Raw genomic sequence first — 26,349 nt, forward strand, 5'->3', positions numbered from 1 at the left:
AGTGAAATAAATCTTGTGACATTGCAGAAGCTTATTGAAACAATGCTACAGTGAATGCTTCATAGCAATCAAAGATAAAGGCGGTGCAACCAAACATTAGATTTTTTTTTTCTTTTCTCCCAGGCAGTGTACGTAGTATTATAGCAGTAGTTAAAATAATAGCCACAATTATATTAGACCGTGATTGAATATAGGGTATTATAGCGGAAGAAACAAATAAATAATTGTTTTAAAAGGTAGAAATCTGTTAATTTTTGATAGTCTAATATCTAAGAGTTGAATCATCTGTGATGTTGCTGCATAAATGATAGTTTGAACTGTCGGCACGTTTCATTTGTTAACGCTTTATTGGAGTAGTATAAGCTCTGTGAAGAAGCCTAAAATAAATATTATTGCCTATAGTATTGTTTTACTAAACATTTAATATTTAATAACAGTACCCAACCTTCTCTGGTTGTCCTGGTATGAGTGAATCAGATACAGCAGTGCTGCTGGAGTTCTTAAACACCTTACAGTTTTACCGCTGTACTAAGAATAGCCCACCGACCAGAAGTATTCATCACATCAGGCAGTGTTTAAAAAGATTCAGCACCACTATTGTTTGCTCTAAAGTATGCAGAGAAACAAAGCTTAATTTAAATGTACTAGTGTGCTTAAAAAAATTGGAGTATCATTAAAAAGTTACTTTATTTCAGTAATTCAGTTCAAAATGAGAAACTCATACTTTATATAGATGTATTAAACACGGTGATCTATTTTAAGCATTTATTTATTGTATTGTTGGGGATTATGACTCACAGCCAATGAAAACCCAAAAATCAGTATCTAAAAAATTTGAATTTCATACAAGTCCAATTGGTAATTTTGGCAGTGTGGGCAGTGTACCAAGTCCTGGTGGAAAATGAAATCTGTGATTTCTGGGAGAACACTGCCCACATTGCCAAAAATACCAATTGGTCTTTTATCACCAATATTCTAACTTTCTGAGATACTGATTTTTGGGTTTTCTTCTTCAACAATAAAAGAAATAAATGATTAAAATAGTACTGAAACTTTTTTTAGGATATTCTATTATTTGGAGATGCATTACTACATTATTAATTTATTAAGGTAATTAAAATAACTTATTTTAGTAAGCAAAAGGTATGGTTATTTGTTGTTTATTTGGAAAGTCTCAATGAAGAACTGGAATTACTGCAGATTTTAAGGGACTGTGGATGTGTATCAGTCACTCACATTCTCAGCTAATTGCATCCTGATTCTCACTATTCCAGCTAATGCATAAATTCCAGCAAATAACTGCTCCAAGCAATCCTGCTGAACCAATAGAAGTGTCCTTGGGTAGACGTTCATTGAAAGACCCTCAGGTTAAGTTGGTTTACTTGCATTCATTAATTCTGCAAAGGCCTGTTGGGCTCTAGCTGTTTCAATAGGATCCAAAAGAAGTTTTCTTTAGAGTTGGATACGGTTTAACCAAGAACTGCAGCTCCTTGACCTGAGTTTTTGGTCAATTTGAGATTTTCTTTATATCTTTTTCTATGTTTAGGGTTAATTGTATTTCTGCTGAAGTTCTGTATCATTCTGTATCCCTGATGCACACGAGCAGATTTCAGCTCCGCTACGTTTGTACGTTCTGTGCAGTTTAAAGTGCGGTTTAGTCATGCAATCAAGTGAAGTCATCCATCTTTTGGTGTTTGTGAAAAGCAGGAGAAGCAGAAGTTAATGCTAGCCCTACTCCCACACACCTGACTCACCTAGTCAGCTTATTCTCCAGCCTGTGCATTGAGCCAGGTGTGGGAGCGCGTGGTGAGCTGGAGCTAGCCGCTGTTAGTCAACACTCTAGTGCTCTTTGGAACTTAAGCTGAAGCAGTCATTCAATACTGATGAGTAACATGAGCTGTATTATGTGAATATGATGATCTCGGTTTGAATGGTCCAGAGTTTTTGTGTACCTCCATGCATGTGGTAGATGTAGCCACCCAGGGCTGGAAGATGTGTCCAAAGTTTATATTAGAGTAGTTTTATTAATTCCAGTCACTGTAAGGTAATTACGATATGGCAGCGACCTGTAATAAATGTATAGCTCTTAAACAATCAGTTTTTGATGCTCCTGTATTTGTATTTGCCTGAACATTACACAATGTACAGGTGCATTTCGAAAAATTTGAATATCATTGAAAAGTTACTTTATTTTTAGGCTTACAGCCAGTGAAAACCCAAAAATTAGTGTCTTAGAAAATTAGAATATTATATAAGACCAATCAGTACTTTCTGCAGTGTGGGCAGTGTGCCAAGTCCTGCTGGAAAATGAAATTCACATCTCCCTAAAAGTTGTCAGTAGCAGAGGGAAGCATGAAGTGCTGTAAGATTTTGTGGGAAAACAAAACTGTACTGACTTTAGACTTGATAATAAAACACAGTGGATCAACACCAGCAGATGATCAGCATCTCTCTCCAAACCATCACTGATCATCAGTAAATGTTGCATTTCATTTGTAAATCAAGGGATCAGAGTCTGGAGGAAGAGTGGAGAGACACACAGTCCAAACTGCTTGAGGTCTAGTGTGAAGTTTCCACCAATCAGTGATGGTTTGGATAAAGAGAAATTTCATCTGCTAGTGTTGATCCACTGTGTTTTATCATCAAGTTTAAAGTCATAGCAATGTATGTAAAATGTATATTATTTATATGCAGTATTATAAAGAGATGATATTTGAATGCATTTTGATCAGACATTTACTATCCAAAAAAAAAATCTAAAAGTAGTCCTTTTATTATTTGTTAGCTCTTTATTCGTTCACTCATAGTAGCTTAGCGGGTTAGTCACAGTGCTAACAGCCCTACTCACCCTGGTAAAAGTCGCAGTGCTAACAGCTGGGCTCTTCAGGTTTGGAGAGTTAATTACTTGTTAATAGTTTACATGTATTATAAATATTTTTTTTTCTGGTCCTCAGTTATTAAGCTCAGAACTGAGAGTGATGCTAAAATATCAAAAATATATTTCATACGCAATCATACCATTTTCTTTTTAATGCGATTTGTGTCATAAAATGTTCTAATATTGAATTGTCATCCAGCCCTAAAGTCACTAGTCCCTTCATGTTGAATATCTTAGTACCACTTCAAAATGACTCCTTTTTCAAAGGGGTTTTAAATAGTTTAATTCATCAATGATTAATAATTAGGTTATAAACCATTAATAAGCAGTTACAACACAAACAGAAAGGGCAACAGTGGCCTGTCATGCACCAAAAAGTGATGCAGATCTTACTTTATCTTTTCCATCAGTCAGCCGTAACTATTTCTCTTAATAAGTTTAATCATTTAACTATGACGTATTAACTGACTTTCTGTACTATTTTATTAGATATGTTAATCATTGTCTGTTCTTTCTATTTGTGTTTATTAAGTGCTTATTAATGTTTTTAAAGTATTTACTTATTAACTTAATTTATAACATTAATAAACCCCATTATAAACCATTTATGTGCACTTTATAAAGCAGGTTTTTTTTTTTTTTTTTTTTTTTTAAGTGGTACCAATATCTTTAAATGCAGGAGTCTGAATCAGGATCCATGAATAGTTTGGGTCTTTTAAACTGGAGAAATACATGTTGTGAGGAGAAATCAGGCGCTGGCAGGAGTGATGTGTTGGTCAGTGTCAGATTTTACTCGGGGACTGTAAATGCTGGCAGCGGGAACAGCTCCTGCTTGCCTCAGCGTTCCTGCAGATAGTGGGATGTTGGCTTTTGGAAAGTGACAGGGCAGAATTGCCGCTCGTTCTTTGCCAAACGGCTGACAGCTTCAAGAAGAGTCTCCTCTTGGTGATAAAATCACCAGGCTGCCACCTTCACTCCCGCAGTACAAACCAGCAGGAATGAACTGTTCTCCGAAAGGCAGAGGAAGATGAGCGCTGGAGCTGCGTGATCTGTTGTGTAGAGCAGTGTACTGGAGTTGATCCTGCACAGCAGGGGTAAATCAGTAGTTTTATAGTACTTTATTTCCTGGATTATAAGAGCTCAATGAATGCCTATTTGCTGGTCTATTTTATACGTAAGGCGCACCGGATTTTAAGGCACATTAAGTGACACTAGTAAGGAACAGGGTTGCCATATTTTCCTTCTAATTCGGGGAGGTAACGAAGTTAACCTAAAGGAATGCTAATCCTGGGTGATTTTCACCCACAATTGTTTTGTTTCATTTGATTTTCATTGTGTTGCTGATGTCTGAGTTGAATGGGACTTTGGGGAGCTTCAGGGCGATGATCATTGTCATTCATGTTATGGTTGATTCTCTCCTCCCATCTATGTTTTTTTAAGAGACATGCGTTCAGGTGATTTTCATCCAACGTTAGTGATGGACAATAAGATATTTTATGGGTGTAATTTATCTGATAGTGTTTTTGTTTAAATCAGGTGCTCACATGTCATAGGAATGGGTGGACCAAACACCAAGTTCCCAGAAGAACTATTTTTTGTTCGAACATTACCTGATTTTTCCAATATTTTTTCTTCTTTTTTTTTTTATAGGGTCATCCGTGATACCTTTTTATTAATGTGATGTATGTTGTAAAATTAAAGAAGGGTTCCAAAACTTGTAATAGAGTGTATACCCAACATTAGTGATGTTACTAATTTTAATGTTAGTGTTCTAGGGTTAAGTAAAGCCAAAATAAATGAACAAAACTCAAAGCAATTCTTAATAAAGAAAAAAAAAATTCTCCCACAAGCTGTTTTTGGTTAACTAAAGTTTTTTTCAGATTTTTAATAGTAAGCTTAGATTTCCAGATTTCGACTTGCGCTGTGTGCGGCAGCATTAGCGGCTAACCACTAGTGTTAGCCCAACAGCGCTACACTGAGGAACCCTGAGTGTTCTGGTAAGCCAGGGTGGTATTAGCTAGAGGTTCATCCATGTTTCTTTTTAACACGGTAAACACACAGGATACAGTCCAATTAATACTCGCTTCTGAACAGCAAAAGAGCTAGCGCTTAGCTTGGTTAGCGGCTAATGCTAATACTGCTTCAGTCTCTGTGTTGGAGAACTCCTGTATAACTCTGTACTTCAGCAGAGTGGTTTTACTACTCCTTAATACCTGACTGGTAGAATTCATACATAAGGAGCACCAGATTATAAGGCACACTAGCGATTTTTGTGAAAATGAAAAAAATTAAGTGCCCTTTATAGTGCGAAAAATACAGTGTTTGATAAAGCTGTGTTTTTTTTTTATTAGTGCATGGAATTGTTTTTTTTTTATTCTGGTAGAAAACTTAAGTTTCAAGATGCATAAAAGTAGTTTAAAAGTTAAATTAAATATTAAATATATTGTAGATTAATATTAAATACATGAAATGATATGGAATATGGACACACATGGAATTATAAAATAAAACACAAAGAATAAGAAAGGGTGTGTCCAAATGTTTGACCGATACTGTGCTTGTACATTATTACAGCCTTATACAGTGTTTTTAATAGAGTACAACATTATTTTTGCAGTCGTTATAAGAGAAAAACATGAGCTTTAAAGCTAATGTAAGTTTAGACAAAGATTTATAGGCTGAATTATCACAGGAAACAATATTATGATTCAAATTAATTTAATCTACCAGCTGTTAGTGTTAAGAGATGTCTGTAACCTGTGAATTCTCTTATGGTATAATTTCCATATAATTACTGTCTGGGTTCGCTTCTCTTACTGAATAATTTAAGCTGGAAACTGTTTTATATTGTACAATATATCTACATGTTCTGTACAGAAAACATCAGAACGCCCACATACACTGTTTCAGGATCAGCTGTTGGCACTTATTATTATGCACTTGTACTGACAGCATTTAACCAGACTGGAAACTTAATACTTTGGCTACATTTACTTTACTTTTCTTATTGAAGAACACTTTTTTTAATGTATTTTTATTTATTTTATTTTATTTTTTATCAGATTTGACTAGATTGACTTACTGTTCTTGTTTATAAAAATAAGACTACATTCACACTGTTAAAATGCTCGGATCATTAATACAGCTTTTTACCACATTAATACATTTACTAAGTGGGTGGGAAAACGGATGATAGAAGTGAGTGAGGGTTTCAGTGGTGGGGTAGTGAGATAATAGAACCTTTTATGATATGTCTTAAAAGATAAATTAGCTTTTTGTTGCGTCTGCTCCCGTTTTGAAGATTTTTCTAAACGAATAACCGAATGCTGCCTCAGGACAGAGCTGCTGCAGAGTCGATAAAAGATTAAAAAAAGTTAAAAATATCCGCTCTCAGGGCTCCGGCAGCTGATGGCAAGCTGCATGGCTGGGATTCGACCCACGTTTTAGACCGCTGAACCCCCCAACTCAATTATTATACATTTGATAATAATTGCTATTAAAATTATTCTATAAGGTAATGAAAAATAGACACCATCTAATTTTAAATTGTGGTTCAGGAAGCATGATTGAATACTGAGTTGGAGATAAGGCGTGGATGTGAGCTTTCTGCTGTTGTGTGTTAGGGGTGTGCCATGATGTATTCTGAATTTAAAGCAGTTTATTATTTATTCTGTATGTATGTATGTATATGTATGTATATATATATATATATATATATATATATATATATATATATATATATATATATATATATATATACTGCATAATGTAGCGTTTGCTTTAATTTTAATAGAAATAGTTAAGCTTTAATGCTAATGTAAGTTTATACAAAGATTTATGGCCCGAGTTATCATATTAAACAATATATGTGTTTTGTGACGTTGTGAATACTGCATACTGAATAAGTGAATCATTTGTGTGTGTGTGAGCGCGTGTGTGTGTTCCTGGTGGACTCTGACGCTCAGAGCTATGACTGTTCAGTAATGTGTGTGTCTCTTTGTTTTAGGTGGCTAACTTGGCATGCTCCATCTCCAATAATGAGGAGGGCGTGAAGCTGGTCCGCATGGCCGCTTCCCAGCTGGAGACCCTCTGCCCTCAGGTACACGACGCTCCCCCCCACCCCCCTCCACAGTGGCCTGTGACATCTTTTTCATCTCCACTCTAATTACTCCCATTCATCCTCTTGCTTTGATCTCGACAAATGGGGCTCTCCGCTAAAAACAAGCCAGGATTAATTGCAGCCGCTCTGTACCGGCGAACAGCGAATTACTCCGCTTTATATATGGAGGACAATAAGAGCAACAACAACACCAAATGAAGATAAAAGAAAAGGGGCAGCTGATAATTAAGTCATGCAAATACGAGTGTTTTTCTCTTCTGTTTTGCCCCTCTCCTGCCCTAACGACAGGGTAATTGTTCTTAATTGGTAATTGCAGGTGATTAACGCTGCCCTGGCCCTGGCCGCCAAGCCCAACAGCAAGGTGGCCCAGGATAACATGGACCTGTTTAAAGAGCAGTGGGAGAAGCAGGTGCGCGTGCTCACCGACGCTGTGGACGACATCACCTCCATCGACGACTTCCTCTCCGTGTCCGGTAAGCCCTCAGGATCTTACGAGCACTGCTGATCAGCGCTGCTGCTGTTAATAAACACTGGCTCATTGCCTGCTTTGAGTTCTGGCCTGTAGTCCTGCCTGGTTGTGGTGCAGTGACTTTAAAATGGTCTTTTGGGAGTGGGTGTCATATTTAAGGTAGAATTCAGGCCTAATCCCATTTTACCACTTAGCTCTACCCCTCTATTTTGTGTGTTCTCATCTAGAGGTAGGGTATCCTAATTGTAGGGCTAAGTGTTGCATGGTCCTATAAAGATTACATAAATAGAATTTCGTTATAACACACAGATCTATTTTAAGCTTTTATTTTATGAATGAAAAAAAAGTCAGTCAGTGTCAGTCAGAAAATTAGAATACTATATAAGACCAATTGGTAATTTTGGCAGTGTGGACAGTGTGCCAAGTCCTGCTGGAAAATGAACTCCGCATCTCCATAAACATTGACATCAGAGGGAAGCATGAAGTGCTGTAAGATTTTGTGATCCACTGTGTTCTATCACACCAGCAGATGACATGTCTCTCCAAACCATCACTGATTGGTGGAAACTTCACACTAGACCTCGAGCAGTTTGGACTGTGTTTCTCTCCACTCTTCCTCCAGACTCTGCTCCCTAGATTTACAAATGAAATGTAAAATTTACTGATGATCAGTGATGGTTTGGAGAGACATGTCATCTGCTGGTGTTGATCCACTGTGTTTTATTATCAAGTCTAAAGTCAGTGCAGTTTTGTTTTCCCACAAAATCTTACAGCACTTCATGCTTCTCTCTGCTACTGACAACTTTTATGGAGATGAGGATTTCATTTTCCAGCAGGACTTGGCACACTGCCCACACTGCCAAAAGTACCAATTGGTTTTATATTATATTCTAATTTTCTGAGACACTGATTTTTTGGCTTTTGATTGGCTGTAAGCCAAATTAATAACAATAACAATACTAATAATCAACTATAAAAGCAAAAATGTAAAAATTGAGTTTCACATTTTCAACTGAATTACTAAAAAAAAAGTAACTTTTTTTTTTTTTTTTTTTTTTTTTTTTTTTACAATATTCAATATTTTTGCGATGCCCCTGTTGTTTAAAAAAATTCTATTTTAGAAGCAATGCAGTGTGTTGACCAGGATGTGCTGAAACTAATACTGATTTTTATTTTACATTGGTTGCGGCACTAATCCAAGGACTTCAAAATCCAGAAACAGAGGCTGGACTTTGCAATCCGTAATGTCCAGTTTTGAAGAACTCTGGCTTAGATTGTACAGTATATAAAAAATATATAGACTGCTGATGAGAGACTGCAAATACTGCATTTTCTCCTGTTTCTGCCTGGAAACTGCTGGAATGCATTGTGAGGCGCACGTCAAAAATAGCCTGTTTTTGTGCTTCATAGCTGGTGTGAAGGGTATAGTCATTAATATAGGAGAATATTGCCCGTGGCAAGTGTGCAGCATCTGGTGTGAAATGGGCTTTAGAGTGCTCAAAATAGATTTAGTTAATTATTGTTTGTTTGCATTTTGTATTTTGCACAACAGTAAATTGTGGTTTTGTAATTGTGCATTTCATTTCTTACAGGAAATATTTTTTTTTTATTCTCATTTACTGAAAAAAAATAAAACTCTATTTTTTAAATACATTAGCAATGCTTATATTAAACATTGTGCGAATAAAATCCTTTTAATTTCAATATTATAGTTGAGGAATAGTGCAAATTAATAAATCACTGCCACATAGAGTTCTTTACAGGTTTCTGACAGAAGCACATTTGTCTATTAAAATTCCTTGTGAAGCTACTATAGGCAAAGATGTACAATCTTTGTTGTCTCATTTTGAAAATTGTAGTAATTCAATATCAAATAAAATCGATTAACGTATCAGTCCTACTTCCAAGTATCCAATAAACAGAGTTCGTTCAAATGCATCACCAATGTTTGATTGGCTAAAGTCACATGTCCTCCGCCCTTAGCTTACGCCCACTGGCTCCTTCCAGCCTGCGCTAATAAGTTCTGAATGAGATTTCATAGGAACAGAAGATGGAATTATCTGTTCCTGAAATGCAAATAGTTGTATTATCCATCGCAATGCATTGTCACACCCCTAGCAGGAGTTAATTAGTAATGCAATCAGCATTTTTACATGAAGATGCGTAATCAGATAACAGACTCAATGTTTACTTGAGTAGTAGGTTAATGACTGCTTGAATTATCAAATAAATACACTTCATGCACTTCAAAGTCTGACTCAGGGTTCCTACAGGTCCTTAAAAAGTCTTTAAATGTCTTAAATTAAAATCTGGGTAATTAAGGTCTGAAATTGTCTTAACTTTACTGTACATTTGCTGTAGGTATTACATTTTCAGACAATGTTTTTAATGCCGATGGGAAAGCACATGCTAACTTAATAACATTAGCGGCGAGTTGGCTAACGTTACCAGAAAGAGAACTAAGGTTAACACAAAGCTAGCTAACGTTAGTGAAGAGCTAGCTAACATACGAACATTAGCAACGAGTTATGTAGCTACATTATATGGGAGAGAACAAAGGTTAGCAGAGAGCTAGCTAACATACTAACATTAGCACTGAGTTATATAGCTACATTATATGGGAGAGAACAAAGGTTAGCAGAGAGCTAGGTAACATAGTAACATTAGCAGCAAGCTAGCTAACATGCTAATATAACATTATCAGTAAGTTATGTAGCTACATGTAGCTAACATAGTAACATAAGCAGTAAGCTAGCTAACTTGCTAACATAATATTATTAGCAGCGAGTTATGTAGCTACATTACTGGGGACAGAACAATGGTTAGCAGAGAGCTTGCCAACATAGTAACATAATAACATTAGCGGCTAGTTGGCTAACATTACCAGAAAGAGAACTAAGGTTAACAAAGAGCTAGTCAACGTTAGCAGATAACTAGCTAACATACTGACATTAGCAGTGAGTTATGTAGCTACATTACTGGGGACAGAACAATGGTTAGCAGAGAGCTAGCTAACATACTAACATAATAACATTAGCGGCTAGTTGGCTAACATTACCAGAAAGAGAACTAAGGTTAACAGAGAGCTAGTTAACGTTGACAGTGAGCTAGCCAACATACTAACATTAGCAGTGAGTTATCTAGCTACATTACTGGGGACAGAACAAAGGTTAGCGGAAAGCTAGCTAACATACTTACTAAATAACATTAGTGGCAACTTAGCTACGTTACCTGGGAGAGGACTAAGGTTAGTGGCAAGCTAGCTATTGTAGTAATGTTAGCAGCGAGTTAGCTACATTTACGTTTTGATTCCAATGCAACAATTTATTTTTTAAACAAAGAAATTAGACTACATTTTGTTTGGGTCTTAAATTATATTTATTGCAGTCTAAAAAGCATAAAATGTGACTTTTAAACTGGTGCAAGAACCCTGTGACTATAAAGAGATATTTGCAAACGCTCTCAATAGTAATCATAATGTCATTGAGTCCTAGAACACGTCAGCTCTTTGTGTTTAACACTTGCCTCTTCTAGTTAGTGGTCAGATCATGCAGAATGAGTGTGTGAGGCAGTGCTTAGCAGGAATGAGGGGGTAGAATCGTTTTCCCCCTCTATAGAAGCTACTTATTCCACTCCACTTAGCTCCCCCAGTGCAACCGGAGCGAATCTGCTCGTCAGAGCCGTAATCGAGACTGCTCGACGTGCACTCGGCATGTAAAGCGGTTGAACCGTTGTCCGCGTTCGCTTCTTTTTTTTTTTTTTTTTTTTCTCCTCCGTTCTTCAGCAGGAACGGGTCCTGTGATCCCCGGTTTAAACTGTACCTATCTGACACTCTGTTCTTCAACAATAGAGCACTCTAGTCCTCTGACATCTCCAGCCACGGCAGGAGAGAAGGGGCTTTTAAGAACCATTAGCTAGATGGAGTTTCCTGGTATATTTTTACTCCGCTCTGAATAATGATCGTGCCGGTGTCTACTCAGCTCCTTAAAGATGATCTGAATGCGCTCGCCACTTGATTAGCCCCTTTCTGACCAGACAAAAGCACTCGAGGTTCGACGTGGTGTTGCGGCATTGACGTCCTGTCACGTGTGCAAAGACACACGAGCTGCCTGCCTGTCAGACTCGGCCTTACGGAGCGACGCCGCTCACCTCCGTCCAAGGACACGCAGCGCTTTACACAGAATGTCGATTTGCCTTTTACAGCAGGCTGCCATTAATAAAGGGTTGTGTGTGTGTTTGTCTTCAGTGCTGAAGACCCCCCACCACCATCACATCACCAGCACACCACCCTCTACACCACTCTATTCCTCTATTCTGCCCTTGTGTTCTGATATTAATGTTTTTAAACCCGTCCTGATGCAAACGCAGCACGATAGCATGAAGAATGCAGATTTCCCGCCTCAGCTTGTCACGTTCCGCCGTCACGGGCGTCTCCACGCGTCTCCAGGCTAATGTGTCCTTGCTGTGGTGATCAGGTCACTCCAGACCCCTCTCATTGTTTGTTTGTTCGTTCTCGTTTGTTTGACTAATTTGTTTGTTTGTTCTAGAAAACCACATCCTGGAGGACGTGAACAAGTGCGTGATCGCGCTGCAGGAGAAGGACGTGGACGGGTTGGACCGCACCGCCGGCGCCATCCGAGGCCGCGCCGCTCGCGTGGTCCACGTGGTCACCTCCGAAATGGACAACTACGAGCCTGGAGTCTACACCGAGAAGGTTCTGGAAGCAACTAAACTCCTGACTGAGACAGGTATGGGCCTTAACTTTCTACATGCATTAATGTTACCAGCATGCCTACATTCAGTCTCACATCGATAATCTTCAGTGAAATCTGATAATGTAGGATGATTAGTTCTGCATTTCCAACTCATCTTATCAGTTCAGAGAACACAGTTCCACTGCTCATCACCTTAAAGGGGCACTAAACCCCCTGATTTTAGCCAACTCCACCCTCAGCTCAAATTTTAAAAAGGCTAGAAAAAAAAAATGGGAGGGGTAGTTTGGGGTTTGGCAGGTTCTCTGGGTGATGTATGGGTTCAGGGGCGAGGCAGGAGGCAGCAGCAGTGTGCCTCTGATAGCGGTGAGATGCAGCTGGTTGGAAAGCCGTGAGCAGGGGGGGTGGTATTATTAATCGTCTGATCTACATATTGTGATGCGTCTGTACACCAAAGCACCTATAGCACAGTTGAACCTGAGAGGTGGAAATTAACACAAAATCGTTTTGTAAAGGTTAAGAAATGTTTACAAAAAATGTTAATCAGGACGCAATGACAGGTGTTTGTGTGTAAAGGTTGTTTCCGGTAAGGAGTACGCTTTACATGATTGGCTGCCACTCCTCACCATGTGTAGATGAGTGCTGAGTGTAAATGTTTGTGTGTAAAACATTATTGTAATATATCCTTGTGTGTCTAGAAAGATACTGTGTGAGTTCACTGGTTGGTTGGTTGGTTGGTTGGTTGGTTGGTTGGTTGGTTGGTTGGTTGGTTGGTTGGTTGATTGATTAATTCATTCAATGATTCATTTATTCAGTGATTCATTGATTAATTTATTGACTCATTGATTGATTCATTGATTGATTAACTGATTCATTTACTCCTTCATTGATTAACTTATGCATTGATTCGTTAAGTGATGCATTAATTTTCATTTTTTCATTCATTCATTTGTTGAATTATTCACTTGTTGATTGATTCATTCAATTATTTGTTGGTTGATTGATTCATTGATTGATTAATTGATTCATTCATTTATTGATTTGTTGATGGATTCATTGATTTCAGTGAATCAATCAGTGAATCAATGATGCAATAATTAATTGATTTTGTTCATTTGTTGATTCATTCATTTGTTGAATTATAAATTTGTTGATTAACTCATTAATTTATTTGTTCATTCATTAATTGATTTGTTGATAGAGTTGTATATATTAATTCATTGATTCATTCATTAATTCATTGATATGTTATTTAATTGATTGATTTATTTGTGCATTTGTTGATTGATTCATTTATTTAATTGATTGGTTTATTTGTTAATTTGTTGATTAATTCCTTCATCCATTCATTCATATTCAATCTTTCAGTTTTCAGTGTGAGAGCAGGTGTCTACCTGATATATTTTTGCTCTGGTTGTATGGCTGGCTGAGCTCTGTGTGTAACCCCTGTGTGTATTAGGTGCAAGATTGTTTTATAATTTTCCTGTATAGTTTTACAGTAGGCTGTACTGCTATACAGCCCAGTGCTGGGGGCTTTATTACCCTGCTACCACTGCTTGCTGCAGCACATGATGGCCATAAGGTCACACACTGCTCTGCAGCAGCTCTGCCAATGGCTGGTGATTATACAAGCTGTGTATGAAAGCCTCTGTCAGCAGTGGTGATCCTGAAAGGAGCTTGATTCACTAATTGGAAGGGCTGTTCTAATGGGATCCTGGAGGACATATGGTGGATGACAGCAGTTGTGCATTCGCAGGCGTCCAACATGTGGCTTAGAAAGTGTCGTTATGAAAGTGTTTCCCTTTTAGTTTGCATATTGCAGACTGCTGCTAAAAGCACAACCACCTATAGACTTGGAGTAGCAACACCTCTACTGCAGCTGTGGGCTTTATAACTGCTTACATCTTGATTGTGCCAACCATTAAATGTAGTTCTTTACATCAGTGTTCATCTCAACATGCTCTAGAATTGTATAAAAGTTGAATACTGACATTTGGTCAAGATCATTACATCCCTCTGTGCTGTGGGTAATAATATAAACCTTCCATTGTATATGACTGGTTCACACATGACACTGTGGATTGAGAAATATTAAAGGAGAAGTATTATACTTATTTTTACACAAGTTAGAATAGGTCTAAACTTACCAGTTTTAGTCCCTTTCAGAATGAGCTGTTTAAGGGCTCTGTCACTTTTATGCAAATAAGCTGTTGCCGGCCGCGCCTCATGTATACGCTGAGTATTTACAACACGTTAATGTTAGCTTGTGCTAAATGACAAACACGAACAAGCTAAATAATTTCCAAATGCCATAGAAGCACAAAACTCAATTTATTTGAAAGTACTTAAATCTCCCTCAGAAGACAGGTACAGATCCCTCCCTCAGATGAAGTCTGCTGGCTATTCCTGCACAAAAAAAAAACAAAGAGTGTTTGTTTATAGATGCAGTGGGCCCAAGCCCAAGGAGAAATATAAAAGAACACAAAAAGTGAGTTTTGTGTAATGTCCCCTTTAAAGCCATACATAGATTGTGTACAGCCTCACTCACAACATAACACCTCACAACTTATACAGTTATAATAAACGTATTTTTTTCCAGACATCTAAGCCATTATAACATGCAATAATTATAAAAAAGTAATATTTATTCAAAGCAATGCTTTTGTTTAATTATCCAAATATTAATAGTTGAACAAGCAATTTAATGTTTAACTGTTAGAAGCACAAAGCTCATTATTTAAAAGTTCTTAAATCTCCCTCTTCTGCTGACTTGCCACAGACAGTAGGTACAGATCCCTCCCTCAGAAGAAGTCTGCTGGCTATTCCTGCACAAAAAAAAACAACAAAAAAAAAAAAACAGATGGAGTGTTTGTTTATAGATGCAGTGGGCCCAAGACCCAAGTAGAAATATAAAAGAACACAAAAAGTGAGTTTTGTGTAATGTCCCCTTTAAAGCCATACACGACTTCAGAAACAGAATGTCCCGTCCATCTGGCATCAACAATTTCATAATTTAGATTGTGTACAGCCTCACTCACAACATAACACCTCACAACTTATACAGTTATAATAAGTGTATTTTTTTTCCAGACATCTAAGCCATTATAACATGCAATAATTATAAAAAAGTAATATTTATTCAAAGCAATGCTTTCGTTTAATTATCCAAATATTAATAGTTGAACAAGCAATTTAACGTTTAACTGTTAGAAGCACAAAGCTCATTATTTAAAAGTTCTTAAATCTCCCTCTTCTGCTGACTTGCCACAGACAGTAGGTACAGATCCCTCCCTCAGAAGAAGTCTGCTGGCTATTCCTGTTGTGTATTGTCTGAGGTTCTCAACCTAAATGTCTGAAATGGTATTTCTTCCACTGATCTAGTGGGTGGGGCATTTCTGCTCAAAGAAAACAGATGGAAGGTTTGTAGCGAACATACAAAAGCACACTTAAAATGAGTTTTGCATAAAAAAACCCTGTCCTATACATCTGGCACCAACAATTTTGTAATTCAGACTGTGTTTAGCCTCACTCACAATATACCTTCCAACTTATACAGGAACATGCATTCCCAAGTTGTCCCCTGAAGTAACACTACTTTATCAGTTTGCATATTGCTCACTCATATGACTTTTGGACAGTAGGAAAGTGTACATTTTGTATGCTGTGATTGCTGGCTCAGATGGAAGTCTGTAGATTGAAAACTCAAGTTCTAAAATTAAATATGCTCCAGACTCTCAAACAACCACTGCTACCAATTCACTTAAGAGTGCATCGAGTCTCAGAGCTTGAGTGGAATCGTTTGAGGTGGCAATTACTATAAAACGATCACTAAACTTGAAGTCCTTGCTATATATCTGTAGAGTGCTTCTTCAGAACGTTCCTGTTTTCTCGAGCTGTTTTTGTGTCTCAGCTCTAACCTGGAGATGTCTTCCTGTTGATTACAGAGGGATGGAAAGATGGTGCACTTTTGTTCAAGGTCTAACACATGAAAAGCAGAAGTGGCCCATCCTAGAGTACATCACTGAAGGATCTGCTTTACCAAGTTGAATTGTTTGTGTGCTCTTGTGAATGTAAGAGCTAGGGATGGATATGGAATATATGTTAGCATAACACTTCAAATGTTGGATGAGTTTGAATGGGCAGCAATTATTAAAATAAATACCCATAAATAATAATGCTTTTATATTTAGTATTCCACACAACATGCCTCCATAGTCCTAGTTAATCAGAATTCCTTCCTTATGTTTTTTTTTTTTTTTTTTAGTTTTTAAAATGAGCTAAATTTCATCATGCTTTCTTTATAATGAAATGTAGCTGGCTAGTGCTTTTGTGGCGTTTGCACACCAACACTATTTGGTCTGGTTAGAACAGATTCTGGTTTGTGTGTAACATTAGTTTGGGTCGATTGGGCAGGTGTGAAAACAGTAATCACACTCAGATGCGGATCAGGACAACCAGACAGAGACCAAAATGAACTTTGGAGTGGTTTGATTGTGGTGAGAACGCGATCTGGTCTCGATTTGACTCAGCTATCAAATATACTACTTTTATTTGAGCTAAACTGCAGATAAGACACAGTTTTAATCTGATATATTAGCCAGATAACGCTAATTACCACAGCTATGAACAAACACCTTTCTCTGCTGCTTCGTACTGTTTACACACTAAGAGCACAGTATGTGCGGCATTCAGTGCTCGCAGCCACAGGACTCCATTTACTACATGTACCTCTGTGCTGCTTGTCACATTAAAAACAGTGTTTAAAAGCACTGGCAAATTTTCAGCGTTCTGTGTTTAAAGCAGCTTCACACTACTATATTTACTTTCTTACTCCCCCCGCAGACAGCACTGACCAATCAGAGGAGACGATGTGCTTGCATGCTTTATTGCTGCGTATTTTGGTGTGTTTAGGTTTATGCCAGTGTGAAACCAAACAGAGGGAGAAATGCTCCAAATAAACAAACTTCAACTGATTTGGACCATAGAAACCAATTACAAGTGTGAAAACCTCTTAAACTCTGTAGACCAGTAGCATGAAAACCTGTCTTCTCACAGACTTTTTATCCAACCCTAATTCCAAACCTTTTTAATTGGGGGATTGGAAACCACACCCACTAAAAGTCGTAGAACAGCAGTTTGTAAATTGATCACAAATTATCACAGGGCTGGAAAACATGCACACCTGTTTAAATTGTAAGGTATTCGCTTGTGACTCAGGGTAAATACTGGCAACTGTGTCCAAGCCAAGGGGATGTGAATTATGGAAGTTGGAGTGAGGTCTGAAAGTGGGTGTGGATGGATATGACCTTCCATTTCTGAAGTGCTTTATTTATGAAGTATTTAAGTATATAAGTATTTAACATTCCTCAAGCTGCAGTTTTTGATGTATTTTGGGAATATGACATGGGAGCCTAATATTACCACACTTGATCTCATGTTGTTCTTTAACTATTGGTTTTCTTGATTTATGGTCAAACTGCTTAGTTTTAATCAATGCTCAATTGTAATGTAACTCTAAAAACCATCCTGAAATTAGGAATCCTCAAAAATCTTTTGTTCTCTTCTCGGTTCTCTTTCTCTTCTGTTGCTATGATATTGAAAATATTATAATATAAAATGTTTTCTTCTTATATTTGGGCAGATTTCATTGGTACAGTTTTTTGCGAATATATATATATATAATTTTTTTTTTTTTTTTTTTTTTTTTTTTTTTTTTTTATATATTTGCTCACACAGTAAAACACCCTGTACACTCATCCTCCAGTGATAGACTCCTCCAGTTGTGGAGGAATAGCATGTCCTGGGTTAAACTTCTGGGCCAGATTAAGGAGGGGGCGGCAAGGGAGGAAAGCTAGAAGACTAGCATGCGCCGTGACACTCTGAAGGCTGCCTTAACAACTTTCAAACCTCATTTCCCCCAGAGCCTGCAGGCTGGCCTCAAACCTTTTTTTGATGTAGAGGCCAAAATTGTCCATTTTACTCATATCATCTCTTACTTTCCCTGTCTCACTCTATCTTTCTGTCTCTCTGTCTTTCTCTCTTTCTCAGCTTGCCAGTCAGTCAGTTGGGACAGTGCTAAATTGTGAATGAGGCTGAATGTTAATGCAGTAGCATATATAGTGGGTGTCTGTCTCCATTGGCAAGGCTGCTTATCCTGTTCATTGGGAGGTATGAAGAAATCGTTTGGCCCCTTTGCCTGCCGAAATGGTTAAGCTGTAAACTACTATAGATCACGTCAAATCGAGCACCTATTTAAAAAAAAAAAAAAAAAACTTATTTCAAAGCCTCAAACAACTTCAGTTTTATTTCTCCCAGTGAATGTATGTATCTGTATTAGGCCTAGTCTGAAGAGTCTTCCTATTGATTATAGGAACAATGATGAAGATTTCTATTCACTTTTATTCAAGGTCTTAAGCCCTGGTGGATATGATATTAATGCAACATATAAGCTAGGGATGAATGTGGAGTAAGTATTAGCACAATACTTCAGAAATTGTTCCTTTGTAAAAAAAAAAATAATAATTCCATGCATCTCAGCCATTATAATGGGAAATAATTATTCAAAGTAATATGTACTCAAAGCAATGCTTTTATTCAATAATCCACACAAAGTAATGCCCTATTTATAGTATTTAGCCCTAGTTAACAAGGACTGTAGACTTGCCAATAGTCAATAGTGACGGATGGCTAAAATTAGATTAGATTAAATTCTGTACTTTGACAAAATTAATAAAAAACAGTTGTTTATAGATATTTAGTCATTTTGACTAGTGAAAAACTACCACACTTAACCAACATATCCACATCACCACATCCTATCCAACATAGCTTAGTTTAATAATTGATATTTAATAGTCCTATGTGTATTATTCAATCTAAGCTTAGTCACAAGGCAACACAAACCAACAGAGCTGCCTAGCCACATTAGTGCCCATTCCATTAGTAGAGAATTGACAAATAAAACTTTAAACGTAGCATATCAGCTTTTCAGTAAAACTCCTATTCATATGGGTATTTTAGTAGCTTAGCCACCAAGCTAAAATGTTAGCTCACATTCCATCAATAGAGAACTCACACTAAAATATATCATACGTTTATTTGCCATATCTAGCGAGTGTTTTAAGACCGGAGGATAATTTACAGTTTTACAGAGTGCACTGAAAAAGCACAGTGCCTGAAAATTGCGAAAGCATTTGTGATTTAAAAAAAAAAATCATTTTGCTAAAAAAAAAAAAAAAAAAGTAAATTTGATTTGGATTTAAGTTTTGTGCTGGTGGATGTAGAACACACTGCAAAATGCACATCCCCTAAAACATAAGGGGACTTGGGGTTAAAATCACCAAACCCAAGGATGAAACTTTTAAATATTCTTTAACTGCTTGTGTTGTTGGAATGGGCACTAATTTGTTAGCTGGTTAGCTAAGCTAATTATCTTCTAGGGATTCTAGCAGATTAAGCTAAGCTTCTCATTCAAAACTATTCATACTAAACAGTAGCTTAGCTCCACACACTGCACTGGACAAAAATAATCAGCAACTCTGAAATTAGGGCACGTCAGCACTAAAGAATGAATAATGCAAAGTAATACAAGCTCATTATTACTAATTCTTTATTTATTTTATTATGTTTAAGAACAAAAAATAATGAATTGGGTTCTTTTTAATAGAGATTTTATATTAGGATAGTAGTGTCTTATTTTGTGTGCGTTTCAGACTGAAAATAGCTTTCTTATCTTTTTTTTTCCATAACTGAAAACTAATATTTCAGGTCTAAAAGGATTAATGCAAAAATGATAAATGAGACCATGGTGTTTTCTGTATTTGAATATCTTAAGCTTAAACTCGAACTAAATCAATCACCATGTTTCACAGAATTAAAACAACTCAATACAAAATAAATGTGTGGCTTGTTCACATCTTTTTTTTTCTCTCCCCTTTCCCTCACTCACTCTTCCTCTCCATCATATGTAAAGGAAGTGCAATAGATGAGCAAACAGCAGGAACCCCGTTCAGCCATAAAAGCTTTTTGTAATCACCACCCAGAATCCAATTAATTATTAAACAGGCAATCTGTTTGTTCGTTTTGCTTCTCCAACTCCAAAGAAGCAATTGAGTGTTCCCCGCGGTGACCCGACTTGCTGATACCGGCCTCTGCAGTGGATTTCTGCAGCCCGGCCCGCGGTGGACGCCCCGGGTCCTGCTCTCTGACCTCAGCCAAAGCCCTGGATGAGCGTTAAAGTGGGGGAATTGCTTCTCTTGCAGATTAAGCCATAAGCAGTCCTTTGGTAGCGTTTTATCTGCCTCCCCGTAGCCCTGTTGAATGGTTCTCCACTGAAGCAGTCAGCGTTGAGTATATGTAATGTACTGTATAAGCCTGTGAGAGTGTGAGTGTGTGTGTTGTTGCCACCTGTCTCTTAACTGATTAATTTAACAGACAGCTTTAAGAGTACTTTCATCTGCTATTCTTGGCTCTAAGAGGTAGCTGATTAAAAGTTTGCCCCAAGTGCTCATTAAACTCTAGCAGCCCACCAGCCCTCTGTGAATCACGGGGTTGGGTTAGAGCCACCGTCTCCTTGCAGCCGATTCAGACAGCCTGTGTTAAAAATTGCATTCATTAAAAGGCAAATTCTGCCATAATTTCCATAGAGCTCTTTTTTTTTCTTTCTTTTTTTTTGTATAAATGAGTGCAAGATTCTGAATCAGACTAATTATAGGTGTCGAATCGGGTGGATTGAAACGCAGTTAATCCGAAACCCTTTGATTTTTGAGTGTTGGTGGCTCAGTTTCTTCGCTTCTCAGCACTAATTTGGAATGTGTTTCTGTGAATTGTCTGTGTGCAGTGATGCCTCGTTTCACGGAGCAAGTGGAGGCAGCGGTGGAGGCTCTGAGCGCCAACCCGACCCTGCCGGTGGATGAGAACGAGTTCATCGACGCCTCGCGCCTGGTGTACGACGGAGTGAGAGACATCAGGAAGGCTGTGCTCATGATCCGGGTAAGCAGAGGCTACATCACTTTACATACTACTGTATCTTTAGGCAGTTTGGGCAGTGTGCCAAGTCCTGCTGGAAAATGAAATCTGCATCTCCATAAAAGTTGTCAGTAGCAGAGGGAAGCATGAAGTGCTGTAAGATTTTGAGGGAAAACAAAACTGCACTGACTTTAGACTTGATGATAAAACACAGTGGATCAACACCAGCAGATGACATGGCTCCTAACTTTTATAGAGATGCAGATTTCATTTTCCAGCAGGACTTGGCACACTGCCCACACTGCCAAAAGTACCAATGAGTTTAATATGATTAAAATTTTCTGAGACACTGATTTTTGGGTTTTGATGGGCTGTAAGCCATAATCACCACCAGTAAAATAATTAAATGCTTAAAATAGATCACTCTGTGTAATACATCTATATAATGGGTTTCACATTTTCATCAGAATTACTGAAATAAAAAATTAAGTAAAATTACAAGATATTCAATTTTTTTTGCGATGAACTAGTACAAGGTGTTTACAAAAACATCAACCAAAGTAGCAAAAAATGAACATATAAATGAGTTTTTAAAAGTGTATTAAAAAGTGTAGTAATATCTTAAAAGTATAGACAGGATAAAGAAATAATTGACAAGGGGTTTAGAGTTTCTAAATATATTGGTTTCAAGTCATGTAACGTTCTCTTTTTAAAAGAGAAATAAAAGTAAGGAAAGTGAGAGAACGACTTCGCTAGGTTTCAAGTTTGTGTCACAAAGCATGATTTCTCACTTTAGCTAGAGAAATTGCTTCCAAAATAAGCATTTGATAGAGGAATAAAATTGGGGACCAGGGCAGTTGGGTCACTTATATTTGGGTTCCCTGGCCCCTTATAGTGGGATGCCTTAGAGTTTGCAAAGGATTCTTTGAGGTATGCCATTGGAAAAAAAACACACTAGTTTTGGAAAGGAGCTGTGTCTCTGAATAACCTTTAAATCAGTAAAGAACTTTACATTTACTACTTCACACTTTCTCCATACTTTTCCCCACCCCAAATAGATTATTCTCTGCCATTCTCTGCTCAAAAACTCAATGCAGCACCTTTTATTTTTAACAGTATATTTCTTTCTGTGACCATTTTCAGCATTTTTGTGACAAATTCTTCTGACTACACTGAAATCTTGACACACCGTTTCTGCTAATATTCTTTGCCGTTATCCGATCTGGGCTGACACCTCCATTTCAGAACATCCTGGCATTCTCCTGCTGGAGGAGACTGTGTGCTCCACTTCAAAAAAACACATCACATCCCAACAGCTAACTGCAGGCTATCTACCGACGCTTCTTCCAGAATCATAAATGAACACTGCTTCTGCCTGCCCGACCTGCAGAGCGAACAGCAAACACAAAACACAGAAAAACTTCAACTGCAGTTATTGAAGGGTGTGGAAATGCACCTTATCCTTCACAACTAATAAAACTCAAGAATATGATGCTCACCCCGGATTCTCATTGATCTGGAGTACCAAGCTCTGACTACAAGCTGGCTGTTTACAGAATTGGACAGCGTACAAAACAATTTACTTTAGACCCATGAATAATGTGTAAAGTAAGAGTTCACGCAGTGCGTCCAAAGGACAACAGGCTATGTTTAGGTTGACTCAAAAATACAGTTTTGTGAACAGCCAAGGTTAAGGTGGTTGGCCTTGTTGGGATCTAATCAAGTTTCTTCCACTCTGAAAATAAAACTGCTCCTCCATACCAACATTCCCTCCATACCAACTACCGCCATTAGAAGAATATGCAATACAACCTGGGTTTGTTTCACAAAGCATGATTTCTCAGTCAGAGAACTTGCTCCCAGTATAAGCATGTTCTGTAGCTCCATAGAATTGGCCCTGGCCTACATGTTCCTTGTGGTTGGCCCCCAGCTCAAACGTTCTTTGGGGTTGGCCCCTGGCCTGTACATTCCTTAGGGTTGGCCCCTGTTTGTACGTTCCTTGGGGTTAGCACCTTGAATTTCCTATGCCAGCCTATGCTTTCCTTGAGGTTGAGCCTTGGTGTGTTCCTTGGTGTTTGGGGCCCCCCTTGGAGTAAACCTCTGCCTAAACATTTTTTGGAGTTGGCCCCTTGGAGTTCCTATGCTGGCCAGTGTGTTCCTTGAGATTGGGCCTTGCCTTTACTTTCCTTGGGGTTTGGCCCTGGTCCACACGTTCCTTGGAGTTGGTTTCCTGCTTGGAGTTGGGCCCTCGGCCTACACTTTCCTTGGAGTTGGGCAATGGACTACACGTTCCTTGGGTTTGGCCCCTTGGAGTTTCTATGCCAGCCTTTGTGTTCCATGGGATTTGGCCCCGGCCCCCATGTTCCATTGAGTTGGTTTCCTGCTTGGAGTTGGGCCCTCGGCCTACACTTTCCTTGGGGTTGGGCCCCAGCCTACACGTTCCTTGGAGTAAACCTCAATCTAAACGTTCCTTGAAGTTAGCCCATTGGAGTTCCTACGCCGGTCTTTGTGTTCCTTGGGGTTTGGCCCCGGCCCACACGTTCCTTGGCACTGGCCCAGAGCGGCTGATTAAAACTAAAGGTATTTTCAACCTCAGACTTATTCATTTCCTCAGCTGTAATGTGTTTAGCTTGGTTAGATCAATTAGGGCGATGAGGTGAATCTGCTACATTAAGCAGGAAAAGTCTTGTTCTCTCTAATGCTGCATTGTGTAAGTGCTCCAGAGAGGGGCTTTTGCTCGTAGCCTTATTAGTAAGTAATGGTGAATCTGTTTCAGGCAAGTGACAATCTAATTGAACAGACTGTCTTCACGTGTTATTATTATTAAAGTAGCTATAGTCCTCCGAGGGTTAATGGCCTTTCGCCCGCGTCGGGGCCGTAAGACGAGCAGATGGCCGCTTCCATTGAAGGCCGCTTCCAGTCGGGCGTTCGCTAATGCTCCAACAATGAGCACTCAGCATTCCCGGCCCGTCATTACGGGAAACGGCTTGACCCGGGACCGCCTCGCACCACGGCTGGGAGCTGCTAGGTTAAAGCCTGTTAATTGAGGCAAATTTCATCTTTCATAGTTTCTGCAGTAATGAGCTTTCGATTAATGGTAAAGACAATGCCGCACCCTTCGGAGTAATTGCTCAGTGGAAGAAGTTTTTGGGAATGTTATTATTTTTTTTTTTAATGGAGCAAGTTGAAATGTAGAGCGCTGCGTGTCTCGGATGATGAAGCACAATGAGGTGGTGATTAAGGGAAATTTTGGAGCCGTGGCCATTGTTTCGTCTCCTCCCACCCCCCTGCTGATGTTAAGGACTCTCCAGCACCCACTTTCGAGGATCATTAGAGCTCTCTTTCCATGTTCCATTTACCCCACTTTGTTTACATTTGCTCTTTGTTAGAAAGCCCCAGTCAAGCTGATCCATTCAGTCCCTCTCAGCATGGAAACCACACTTCGATGCTGGTTTGTTCATGGCTAAATTACTCAGCCAAATAGTACCAGGGCTCTCATTAATAACAGGAGGCCTGGATTTGATAAGCACCAAATTAGATGGGGGGACAATTATGCTGTATTTGCATTATAATAAGTAATTGATTTTAAGAATGGGAGTTTTAATTAGCGCTGTTTTTTAATAACTGAACAGGGAGCGCGCGAGTAGAGAGCCGTAGAGCTGTATTCGATTTCTTCCTTAACCTGCTCCACTGTTATTCAGATTGATTAAGCAGTTAAGGTGAGGCCCTGAAGCAGCCTGATTCTGCCTGCCTGCTGTGGGAGGACTCTGACTGCAGCTGCCAGTGTTTTTGCTTATACTAGAGGACTGCACAGGTTCCCTAATGGCCTCCATTTGCTTAATAACTAAGTTCACAAATTTCAGACAAATTGTTGCAGAAATGCATATTTTTACTATAGGAGAGTTTTAGAAACTGATTGTACGTTCTCAAGGTATTGCAGCCTGCAGTGCTGCAGAGCTTTATCTTGCCTATTTAGAGTGTAGTTGTAGCTTTTAAGCTTTTGAAAGGTTATAGGGAAGTTTAGCCTTTAATGTTAATCCATAAATTACTCAATTATTTATTTATAATTAAGCATCTCAATTTAGAGTCTTTTAAAACACTTATTTTAATATGGCAGATATTGCATTTTTCTTTAGCTTAAGCTGATAAAGGTTATTCAACTCTGAGTTTTGTGACTGCGCATGCAGCAGGGCTCCAGACTAATATGGTCCCACCGTCCTGGAAATGGTTAAAAAAAATGGAATCTACCTGGAATAAGGCTCTTTTTTTCATATATGTCCACTCTGAGTCCTAATGCTGCATACCTGCTGTTTTAATCTGTAACCAAGCCCCCAAAATGTTGGATGCCTTAGATACGCACAAACAGAGCGCACATTCAGAATGCAATTAACCCTGCCTGGGCGTCTCTTATTACTGGCTTGTTTGATCAGTGAAAGCTTGAAAGGCGAATGATGAGGGACGTATCCTCTTTGTTTGCTTGTTCAGAAAGGGAGTTTCTGATAAACAAGGCTTTGCTTTGTTGGGTCTTGTTTGTTTAAGTATCAAATAAATGAGACAACAACACTGAGGGAAGGCCTTATTGACGGAGGAGACTCGATTAAATGCTTATTTTAAAGACATTAAAAGACCGATACACCAGTCAAAACCTTCTCAAAGTCAGGACGAGGATAGGAAAACAAAAACTGGCTGCCCTCTAGTTTGCCTTTGGGTCCACTCAGGCCCTTCTCGTCTCCGCGAGCGGACCTCGTCCACCTATCTCCCTGGAGTGGACAGGCCTTTAGTAGCGGTCCATCAGCCGGATTAACAGCCCCATCAGAGCAGCGACTCCGGCAGCCATTCCCGGCCCCGCTGCGCCGCGGCTCCTCAATCCGAACAGACAAGTGGTGAGGCTTAGGCTGCTGGAGATGGACAGAGTCTTTAACCTCTGTAAGTGGAGCCCGGCCCGTCTCCCGGTGTTTGACAGGCGCTGCGTCCGCCCGCCGGGGATGTCTCTGGCACTAACGCTCCTGCCGAGGCACAGCGCCTCAACAGCCGGAGAGAGGCTCTCCCAGCCCGGGGATAGCCTGAGCCCACCTCACCATCCCCCGCAAAACGCCTCCAGCACACGCTGCTCATTCAAATGACTGTCCGCTACTCGCCCGCGCTGTTGACGTGATGCATTTGTGTGGAATGAAGAGGATGAACAGTCACTGTTCAAACAATT

At 38.9% G+C, this 26,349-nt stretch overlaps 1 protein-coding gene across 1 annotated transcript in view; it reads left to right on the plus strand.

The window, feature by feature from the left end:
- The window catches only part of ctnna1 (catenin (cadherin-associated protein), alpha 1), a 268,835-nt gene that overhangs the window by 165,713 nt on the left and 76,773 nt on the right, over positions 1–26,349 (plus strand). Inside the window, exons 10-13 of the mRNA XM_049475253.1 lie at positions 6,885–6,977; positions 7,315–7,471; positions 12,015–12,215; positions 21,019–21,170. Coding sequence (XP_049331210.1) covers positions 6,885–6,977; positions 7,315–7,471; positions 12,015–12,215; positions 21,019–21,170 — 603 coding nt within the window. The remainder of the gene's footprint in view (positions 1–6,884; positions 6,978–7,314; positions 7,472–12,014; positions 12,216–21,018; positions 21,171–26,349) is intronic.

The sequence above is a fragment of the Astyanax mexicanus genome, chromosome 2, assembly GCF_023375975.1.
Source record: "Astyanax mexicanus isolate ESR-SI-001 chromosome 2, AstMex3_surface, whole genome shotgun sequence".
Taxonomy (NCBI): Eukaryota; Metazoa; Chordata; class Actinopteri; order Characiformes; family Acestrorhamphidae; genus Astyanax; species Astyanax mexicanus.